Source organism: Erythrolamprus reginae, chromosome 9, assembly GCF_031021105.1.
Source record: "Erythrolamprus reginae isolate rEryReg1 chromosome 9, rEryReg1.hap1, whole genome shotgun sequence".
NCBI lineage: Eukaryota > Metazoa > Chordata > Lepidosauria > Squamata > Dipsadidae > Erythrolamprus > Erythrolamprus reginae.
The window spans coordinates 52,976,498-52,987,499 of NC_091958.1; the positions used below are offsets into that span (position 1 = coordinate 52,976,498).

At 50.0% G+C, this 11,002-nt stretch overlaps 1 protein-coding gene across 1 annotated transcript in view; it reads right to left on the bottom strand.

Moving 5' to 3' along the window:
• The window catches only part of FSCN1 (fascin actin-bundling protein 1), a 34,969-nt gene extending 24,192 nt beyond the window's left edge, over positions 1-10,777 (bottom strand). Inside the window, exon 1 of the mRNA XM_070761304.1 lies at positions 9,677-10,777. Coding sequence (XP_070617405.1) covers positions 9,677-10,526 — 850 coding nt within the window. The 5' untranslated portion in view covers positions 10,527-10,777. The remainder of the gene's footprint in view (positions 1-9,676) is intronic.
• Positions 10,778-11,002: the final 225 nt, after the last annotated feature.

The window sequence follows — 11,002 nt, forward strand, 5'->3', positions numbered from 1 at the left end:
GTATAAGGGCAGACTAGATGGACCAGGAGGTCTTTTTCTGCCGTCAATTTTCTATGTTTCTATCCAACTTCAGAGGCTTAGCAACTGACATGTACTTACGCCAGTTGCAGTCTCCCAGGGTCACATGATCCTCTTTTGCCACCTTTGGAGGAGCAAATTCAAGGGGAGTGGGGAAATCCATTCACTTAACAACCTCGTTGCTAACTTAAGAACTGCCGCGATTCGCTTAAACAACCCAGGCAAGAAAAGTCGTAAAAACGGGACAAAAATTTAAAAACCAATGTTTGGCTTAGCAGCCAACATCTGGGGCTCCATTGAGGTCGCAAGTCGAGCACTGCCGCTAGTCTTATTCCAAATCGCAAGGTTTGATTTAGCCTAGAATGAATTCGGTTAAACTAAATTATTGGGGATGCTTTTTAGGGGGCAATAAAGAAACCGAATCAACTCCAACTGTGCGATGCTAAGAATGCCCAATTACCGTCTTGTAGATTTGTCTCTAATTAAAACTGGGAACTGAACTTTTTTTTTTTTTTATGGTAAGAGAAAAGGAGGATATGACAGCCAGAGAAATAATTTTTCCCGTCTGCAACCCCCAAGACACCACAATACCTACAACCATCTCGCTCCGTTAAGGAGAACCGGATGAAAATCATGGTCCCGAGGGTGTTGGAGAGGGAGGGGGCAGGGAAGCAACTACAAAGAGCTGCTCAATAATTACTACAAGGACGTGGTGAGGTAGGGAACGAGAACCACTTCTGCAATTCTCCAACTGGGAGAAAGGCGGCCCAGGAGGTCTCACCCGCCTGGAGGTCTCTTTGAAGAAAAAAAATATGCCACAAATTCAAAAAGATGATCAATTCTTTCCCCAGTGGGGAAAGATCTACGGCTCCCAGAATCCTTGGCCAAGACGGACATTTCTATTTATTCATTCATTCATTCATTCATTCATTCATTCATTCGTTGGTTTATTTGTTTATTCGTTCATTCGTTCATTCGTTCATTCATTCATTCATCCAATACACAATACATATGGAAGAGAATAGACATGAAGTAATATATATAAAGATAATATGTAAAAATAGAGGAGAAGATATATGAAAGGAAGAAAATATATATGATATATGAGATAAAGGAAAGACAATTGGACAGGGGACGAAAGGCACACTCGTGCACTTAATGTACACCCCTTACTGACCTCTTAGGAACCTGGAGAGGCCAATCGTGGAGAGTCTAAGGGAGAAACGTTGGGGGTTAGGGGTTGACACTATTGAGTCCGGTAATGAGTTCCACGCTTCGACAACTCGATTGTTAAAGTCATATTATTTACAGTCAAGTTTGGAGCGGTTAATATTAAGTTTGAATCTGTTGCGTGCTCTTGTGTTGTTGCGGTTGAAGCTGAAGTAGTCATTGACCGGTAGGACGTTGCAGCATATGATCTTGTGGGCAATACTTAGATCGTGTTTTAGGCGCCGTAGTTCTAAGCTTTCTAGACCCAGGATTGGTAGTCTATTTTTGTAGGATATTCTGGTGACGCTCACGAAAGAAACACCGTGGAAATCTGCTCTTCTCCCAAGCAAAGCAAACCTAAACTACTACTAGTTTAGTAGTTCTACTACTACTCCTTCTCCCTTCTTCTTATTGTCCTCCTCCTCCTCTTCCTTCTTCCTCCTCCCCTTCTCCTCCTCCTCCTCTGACCTAGATGTCTGAGAATCTCCATAGACAAAAAGCTAGCTTGCGAATGACTTATCCACTCTACATTTGTGGTTTAATCTGCCTTCTTCCCTCCTCCTCCTCCTCTTCCTCCTCCTCCTTCTTTTAAGCTTGGAAAATTCCCAAGTTGCTCTACTCTCTTACTCTCTTCTTGGGGAATAGAAAAAACCCCTTTCCCCATCACCCAGGAAGGTAACAAGAAATAGCTTCTCATGCACCCAAGATCTCTCCACCCGACGCAACCAGTCGTCCTGTGGCACCCCACATCTGGTTTTTTCCACAGCGACAAAAGGATTGAAACAGGAGCCTCTTTCCCTCTCCCCCCTCGCCCCCCACCAGTCACTGGGCTCTCTAACCTCACAATCCAGCTCTTGTTCTCCAAACCGCCTCGCTTCCCCCCCCCCCACTTTTTTGCAGCAGGACAAATATTTAACATCTGCCAAAAACCAAACCAAAAAAATGCAAAGAATCCCATTGCTTTTGGAGAGGGGGTGGCAGAGGGAAGGAGTGGGGGGTGGATAGAGGGCTGGTTGGCGGAGGGGTGTGTGTGTGTGAGAGAGAGACAGCCCACCTCGCCCCCCCCCCAAAAAAAAATCACACAGCAACTGAGGAGTGGGAGGCACCAACCTACAGCTGCCATCACTACAATTACCGGTATGTGGGCGAGGTGAGGAGGAGATATTTTGCAAAAAAGCGTTGCCCCCCCCTCCAGAATCACTGACGGAGAGAAGCAGCCCCCCCCAGCTTCCTCTCCCCTCCCACCCGCTTTTCAAACTCCCCCTCCCCAGGCAAACCAATTCAGCTTCGAGCCGCAAAACAAATTATCATTTCTCGCACTGTTGACGTGTCCGCCCCCACCTTTTCTCCTGGTCTCAATTCTGCTCCCCCCCCACCCCACATCACCAGTTTGGAGGGGGGGGGAGCGAAATGAGGAATGATTCCAGGGAGGCTTGGAAGAGAGGCTTCCGGAAGGATGGAGCCACACCCAACATTGGCGCATCTGTGTTACCACTTTTTGCCTGCAAAGCACACCTCGCTCCCCCAACCAGGGTTTCGTAAAAGCGAGACACACACAATTTGCACAAAACCCAGAAATCCCATCAGAAAACATCATAATTAAATATATACATACACTGCTCAAAAAAAAAATAAAGGGAACCCTCAAAGAACACACCCTAGATCTGTATGAATGAAATATCCTCATTGAATATTTCCATTTGCACAACTTTTCCATTTGCACAACAGCATGTGAAATTGACTGTCGATCAGTGTTGCCTCTCAAGTGGATAGTTTGATTTCACAGAAGTTTGATTTACTTGGGAGTTATATTCTGTTTTTTAAGTGTTCCCTTTATTTTTGGGAGCAGCATATTTATACATACAGTATATACGTTCATACATATATACGTATTTATATATATAAATACACACTGCTCAAAAAAAATAAAAGGAACCCTCCTAAATCTGTATGAATGAAATATTTTAATGGAATACTTTGTTCTGTACAAAGTTGAATGTGCACAACAGCATGGGAAATTGTCAATCAGTGTTGCTTCCTAAGTGGACAGTTTGATTTCACAGATGTTTAATTTACTTGGAGTTATATTGTGTTGTTGAAGTCTTCCCTTTATTTTTATTTTTTTTGAGCAGTATATATTTATATGTATATTTATATGTATACTGCTCAAAGAAATAAAGGAAACCCTCAAAGAACACACCCTAGATCTGAATGAATGAAATATTCTCATGGAATACTTTGTTTTCTACAAAGTTGAAAAGTGCACAACAGCATGTGAAATTGATTTGTCAATCAGTGTTGCTTCCTAAGTGGACAGTTTGATTTCATAGAAGTTTGATTTCCTTGGAGTTATGTTGTGTTAAGTGTTCCCTCTATTATTATTTTTTTTGAGCAGTATATATGAATGCACACGAAATGGATAGGTTCACAATAGGGCTAACGGGCCAAAAAGATTTGGGTTATTATGAAACCTGGGAGAGTTGGTATCATTGGATTGTATGTAGGAAAAAAAGGAAAATAATTGTAATATGAAAATATATAAATATATAGGGGCCTTGGAGGTCTTCTGGACCAACTCTCTGCTTAGGTAGGAAACACTACTTCAGAGAGATGGTTATCCAATATCGGCTTAAAAACTTCCAGTGTTGGAGCATTCACAACTTCTGGAGGCAAGCTGTCCCACTGATTAATTCTTCTAACTGTCAGGAAATTTCTCCTTAATTCTAAGTTGCTTCTCTCCTTGTTTAGTTTCCACCCATTGCTTCTTGTCCTACCCTCAGGTGCTTTGGAGAATAGGTTGACTCCTTCTACTTTGGGGCCACCCCTGAGATATTGGAAGACTGCTACCCTGTCTCCCCTGGTCCTTCTTTTCATTCAACTAGCCAGGCCCGGTTCCTGCAAACGTTCTTCATATGTTTGAGACTCCAGTCCCTTAATTATCTTTGTTGCTTTTTTCTGCACTTTTTCTAGAGTCTCAACATCCTTTTTGCATTGTGGCGACCAAAACTGAAGGCAGTATTCCAAGAGCGGGCAAAACCAGAACCCACCCCTGGATAAAACTGACTTTAACCCTGTTGTGGTTAGCTCTGGCCCTGCTCCTGCCCCAAGGACTGTGGATGTGGGGGAGACATTCACATGCTGCAGGCCTGTTTTGCCCCTGGTGGAATCTGCTGATGAAGGCTCCTCTGACCAAGAAGACATGAGTGACAGGGAGGAGGAGAGTGGGGCAGACAGCTCAAAAGGAGATCAATTATCTAACTCCTCCTTGGATTTGGAACAAGAGTTAATGATACAGCCAATCATGCGGAGAGCAATGCATAGGCAACAACAACTGAGAGATTATTATCAAAGAAAACGAGGCCACCTGTGGTTGGGTGGGGCTGTGGTCATTAGGGAGGCTGCTATAAATAGCAGCCTGTGGGTTTGGCCATTGTGGAGGATTATCTGATCTTTGTGTTTCGTGACTGCTTTACTGACTTTGAACTTTTGTGTGCTGATTTTTCCACTCTTTGAAACTAAACCAGAGCAAAGTGTGTTTCACTTTGTGAAAGAAGAAGGACTGTGAATTGCCTCACAGCTGCAAGCTAAGTATCACAGAACTGATAAAGGACTTGTACCAATTACCAGTTTGTTTGGAGACGAGTGCTCTTTGCTATACCAAAAGAGGGCTTGGTTTAAGTGAATTTTCATTATAAAGAACATTGTTTTGAATTTGTGTGTCTGAAATTTGTACCTGTGCATTTTTGGGAGGATTCTACCAGAGAGCCCAACAGAACAAACTTCGGCTTGATTCATTGAACAATTGCACCAATTTCCTTAACAACTCAGTGTCAAAAAATGGCACACTGCCTGTAACTACCGCCTCACTTAGCGGCAGAAATGTTGGGCCATTCCTTGTGGGTCATAAGTTGAAGACAAGGGTGGCTGAAGAAACAGGGGAGCAATTTTGGAGGCACCCCTCTCTTTTTGCAAAAAACCCCAGAGAGGGCCGCGTGGATGGAAAAGCTTGCATTATAAAATGAAGGGGCCTTTTGATCTTTTTTTTTTGTGGAGTCAGCTTTAGGAAAAACTGCTGAGGTTTTCCAGAGCTATATTTAAAATAAAATTTAAAAAAATTAAAAAGCAACAGTTGGGTTTTTTTTCTAGAGGCTGCCAGGAAAAAAGAAAGGAAAAAGAAAAACCATTCCAAAGATAGTTTTTTTTAAAAGTCAAACAAGAGTGCTGCAGCTGTCGATCCCAAAATCAAATCCCCAAATTTCAAGCTTTTTTTAAAGATACAAAACAAAACAAACATACATAAAAAGACAAAACAAAACACGTAACAAAAAAGGAGCTTAGAAGTCTCCATAATAAAAAAAGAAAACTTTTGTTAATTAGATCATTTCAAAGGAAAGAAAACACCTACTTCGTATCTCTATATACATTTCAGAATAATAAATTTATATAATCTTGGATTCATTAAAAAATTCTTCTATTCAACCAAATATAGACCCTATCCCAGGTTTTGTAATATTCCAACTTTTCTTAGTTTTTCAACTGCCTGGTCATCATATCCAGAGCTTTTTAACACACACTCTCAAAAAAACCCCATTTGTTCGGTTTTTTTTTACAAAAGCTTTCAATGAAGAAAGAACCTTTTACGGGGCACAACCAGGGGGTCGGTGGGTGGGTTATTGGTCCCAAAAGGCAAATCCCAGCCAGCCCCCTTCCCCAGGCCCCAAGGCTTCCCAGGCCAACCCAAAATGGGGAGGAGGGAGACAGGAGGAGGAGGAGGAGGAAACTTGGGACAAAAGAATTGTGCAAATCAAAAGAGAGAGAGAGAGAGAAAGAGAGGGAGAGGGAGAGAGAGAGGGAGAGAGGGAGGGAGAGAGAAAGAGAGAGAGGGAGGGAGAGAGAGAGAAAGAGAGAGGGAGGGGGAGAGAGAGGGAGGGAGAGAGAGAGAGAGAGAAAGAGAGAACAGGAAGAGCAAAAAGGAAGGGAGGCCTGAAGGGGCCACCTTCACTCAAGGCAAAACAGACAGGTTCTCCTTCACCTCCAGGTCCCCCCACTCCCTTCTACACTGAGGATGTTACTCAGTTGGGTTATGAAAGGTTTGCAAGAGACCACCAATCTCAGCAAGCACCAAGGGCCACACAAGCCCTCCTCCTCCTTTCTACAAACTCCATTCTCTTCTAGCACTGATGAAGTTCCCTAGTTGGGTCATGAAAGGTCTTGCAAGAAAATGACCAAGCTCAGAGACCACACCAAGGACCCCCCAGTCCTCTTCCTCCTCTTTACAAAACTCCATTTTGGCATTGATGATGTTACTTAGCTGGGTCATAAAAGGTCTGCAAGAAAACCACCAAGGCAAGGACCCCATAATCCTCCTCCTCTCCTGAAATCCCACACCCTTCTATAGCATTGATAACATTACCTAGTTGGGTTGTGAAATGCTTAGTGCAAAACAACCAAACTCAGAGAGCTTCCTTCCTTCTTCCTTTCCTTCTTTCTCTCTCTCTCTTTCTTTCTTTTTCCCTTATTTCGTTCCTTCTCTGTCTTTCTTTCTTTTCCTTCCCTCCCTCCCTCTCTTTCTTTCTCTTTCTTTCTTTTCTCCTTTTTTTCTTTTTCCTTCCTTCCTTCTTTCCTTCTTTCTCTCTCTCTCTTTCTTTCTTTTTCACTTATTTCGTTCCTTCTCTGTCTTTCTTTCTTTTCCTTCCCTCCCTCCCTCTCTTTCTTTCTCTTTCTTTCTTTTCTCCTTTTTTCTTTTTCCTTCCTTCCTTCTTTCCTTCTTTCTCTCTCTCTCTTTCTTTCTTTTTCACTTATTTCGTTCCTTCTCTGTCTTTCTTTCTTTTCCTTCCCTCCCTCCCTCTCTTTCTTTCTCTTTCTTTCTTTTCTCCTTTTTTCTTTTTCCTTCCTTCCTTCTTTCCTTCTTTCTCTCTCTTTCTTTTTAACTTTTTTCTTTCCTTCTCTCTCTCTTTCTTTCTTTTTCCTTCCTTCCTTCCCTCCCTCCCTCCTTCCCTCCCTCCCTCCCTCTTTCTTTCTCTCTCTCTCTCTCTTAAGGTTTTCTTTCTTTCCCCCCTTTCTTTCTCTCTCTCTCTCTCTCTCTCTTTCCCCCCATCCTCCATCCCACCCTTCTCTCCAATCAGCCTGCAAGATTAGGATTTAGGGAATTAGAGTCGGGCGGGCGGCAGTTCCCCAGCAGGGAAGGTAGGGGAAAAAAACAGCAGCTCAGCCTGGATTTAGTCACCAATGCACAGCTGAAGGAGGGGGAGGGAGGCGCTTACAGAGGAAAGCCAGGGGGGAGGGCAGAGAATGGCGGAATGGGGGCTGGGTGGGTGAAAGGAGGCTGGGGTCTCCAGAAGCAGCTGCCTCCTTCCTCCTTGGTGAAGGGAGGGGGCTGTCTCTTTCAAAACAGGGTTCTCCCCCCACCTGGTTACTTTTCTGCCCAGGCTCCAAAGCTCAGCCAGCTCCTTCCTCCTCCTCCTTCCTCCTCCTTCCTCCTCCTCCTCCTCCTCCTCCTCCTCCTCCTCCTCCTCCTCCTCCTCCTCCTAGTAGGACAGGCTTTGCAGGAAGATGCACAAGGAGGCTGCCTTGTTCCATTCATTCTTTCATCCCCACCACACATGCCTGTCGTTCCCGGTATCCTCCAAAGCCTGATACCCGGCGGCCTCCACCATTTTGAGAAGGGAGACAAAGAAGTCTGGTTGAACAATGTCCTGGGAGGGGGGAACTCCCCCCCCCAACTCACCCCACAAGGCCGTGCCCACCTCTCCCTTTCCCCCCCCCCAGCCCAGCAAGAAGAAAACAGGGAGGTGGGAAGAGAGGACGGAAGGAGGGAGGAGAAATCTCAGCCCATCCCAAAAAAACCTCCCAGCTCCTCTCCTCCATCCATAGCATTGCAAGGGACCCTCCCCAAACAAAACCCACCATTCTCTTCCAGCCCACAGCTGCTCCTGAGGGGGTCTCCATTGGGGAGGAGGGGGCAGAAACATTTTCATGGGGGGAACGACGCTAGATATCATGGGTACCCTCCAAAGACGAGCGAGTCGGGCTCAAACCGCCAACCTTTTTTAATTCTTTTGGATTTGTTGTGTTGGTTTGCTGGGAAATCCATTCATTCATTCATCCTCCATCGCACCAGACTGGGGCCACCCTAAACAGGCCCCTTCCCCAAAATCACAGCCCCCTTGCAGGCGCCAGCTTCTTGCTCTGGGGGGTTCTAGCCAGCCCCACACTGTGGGTTGGGGGAGAGAAAGGGGTCCATCACACCGACAGCCCAGACCCTCCCTCCAATACAAGGGGGAAACCCCATCCTTTGGCCCAGGGAAAGATGCCAAGACCCTCAGCCCTGGGGTTCCTGCCCCCCAGCAGTCCCCCCCGACAAAGAGCCAAGAGGGTCCCTCTCCTCTTGTCTGCAATTGGGCCAAGGCCTCCAGTAAAGTCTACCCTGAGCCCCCCACCCAGCCCCGAGGAGCCGAATGAAAGCTTGTGGAGGGGTGGGGAAGAGGAACAAAGACCCCTAGGGAAACCTTTCCTCCTGCCCAAGAGGAGAAGATGGCCCAAGAGACCCCAGCCCCAGCTGGCCCCTCCCCTGCCTTCATGAATGGAGACCTTGCGCCCTCTCCCTTTCCTCCCTGGGCAGACAAGAGATTCCCCCTCCCCAGCAGGGTGGAGACCTTCCCCCTTCCTTCCTGAAGACTCAGGAGCCCCCTCCCCATCCTTGCCAAGTGAGAGACTTTCTCCCTCCTCCCGTTTCCTGCCTGGGCAGGCCCACAGACCCCCTCCCCAGTTGGGGTACCTTACAGAGTGGAGACCTCCCCCCTTTTCCTCTCCCGGCGGCCCCCAGTCCCCCCTTTCTGGGCCCAGAGATCCCCTCCCCAGTTGGGGTATGTACTCCCTCCCTTACAGAGTGGAGACCTCCCCCCTTCTCCTCCCTGACTGCCCCTACCCTCCCTCCTTTATGAAATAGAGACCTCCCCCTTCTCATCTGGGGTGGCCCAGCAGCCCCCTCCCCAGCCTTGCCAAGCACAGATTTTCCCCAGAGACCTTCCTCCCCCCCCTTTCCTCTCCGACCGGGACCAGAGACCCCCTCCTCAGCCAGGCCCTCCCTCACCAAGGGGAGACCTCCCCCCCCTTTTCCTCCCCGGGGTGGGGGGTGTCCAGAGCCCCCTCTCCAATCGGGGTACTCCCTCCCTTGATGAGTGGACACCTTCCCCCTTCCTCCCCTCCCTGTCCGGGCCCTCCCCTCCCTCCCTTACCAAGCGGAGACCTCCCCCCTTTCTCCCCGGCCGGGCCCAGAGACCCCCTCCCGGGCCCAGAGACCCCCTCCCCAGTTGGGGTAGGCACTCCCTCCCTAACAGAGACCTCGCCCCTTCTCCTCCCCGGGCGCCCCCTCCCCTCCTTCCAAGTAGAGACCTTCCTCCCCCGGGTGTGTGTGTCCAGAGCCCCCCCAATGCCCCCCCCGCCTTACCTTGCCGGGTGGAGACGTGGCGCTCGTTGGGGGCGCGCAGCCCCACCTGCGGGCAGCTCTGCTCCAGGAGGAAGAGCTCGTCCTTGCCCACCTTGGCGGCCTTGCCGGCCTTGAGGGTGCCACTGGGGCCCGACGGCGCCAGGTAGCGTCCGCGGCAGTCTCGGAAGGCCACTTTGCCCGCGCGGAACTCGAGCGTGAACTCGGCGTCGGGCTCGGGCGCCTCCACCAAGTGGCCGTCGTGGCGCAGGAGCCGGCCGTCGCGCGCCTGGAGCCGGTAGCGTCCCTCGTGGAAGAGGAGGGCCAGGAGGGCGTCCACGCCCCACGGCACGTCCCGGGCCACGGCCAGCTCGTCCCCGCCGGCGCCCAGCTGGGCGTAGCGCTTGCGGCTGAGGCTGAAGAGGTGGAGGTGCGGGTGGAGGGCCAGGTGGACGCGCCATTTCTCGGCCCCCGAGACGGCCTGCGCGAAGCACGAGAGCCGGTCCTCGGTGCCGCCGAAGAACCGTCGGTGCGGCTCGGATTGGAGCGACCAGCGGCCGTCGTCGTGCGCCACGATGAGGAAGCGGCAGTCGGCCGTCGGCGCCTCCCGCTCGCAGCTCACCTGCCCGTCCTGGTCGGCGGCCAGGTAGCGGCCCAGGTGGCTGCGCAGCAGGACGGCGCCCGAGTCCTCGCCGCCCCCGTTCTGCTCCAGCGTCCAGATCTGCTTCTTCTTCAGGCTGGGCGCCGAGGCGTTGAGCTTGAAGCCGAAGGCCTCGGCCGTCAGGTAGCGGTTGCCGTAGTTGATGAGGCCGAACTGGATGGGGAGCCAGTCCGACGACGAGGCCGGGGGCGAGGGGGTCCCGTTGGCCGTCATGGCGAGGCGGGCGGTGGATGGAGCTTCGACGGGTGGGCGCGTTCTTTCCTGCCTTTCCTTCTCTCCTCCTTCTTTGCTTTCTCCTTCCTTCTCTCCTCCTTTCTTTCTTCTTCCTTGCTTTCTTCCTTTCCTGCTTTCCCTCCTTTCTTTCTCTCCTTCCTTTTTCTTCCTTTCCCTCCTTTCCTTTCTTCCGCCTTTTGCCTTCTCGCCCCGACGGCTCCTTTGTTCGGCTGCTGCCGGAGGAGGAGGAGGAAGGGCCGCGCTGCGGGACTCGAACGGACCGACGGAGGAGCTGGGCTGGCCGCAAAGCCGGGCTGCAGCGCCGAGCGCGAGAGAGAGACGCGGGGGATGTCAGGAGCCGGCTATAAGGCGGGGAGGGGGCGCGGCCGCCCCGCCGCTGCCAATTGAGGCGCGGGGCGGAGCTCCTGCCGGGGGAGGGGGCGCGCTGCAGCTGCCTTCGTCCCGCCCGCCCCCCA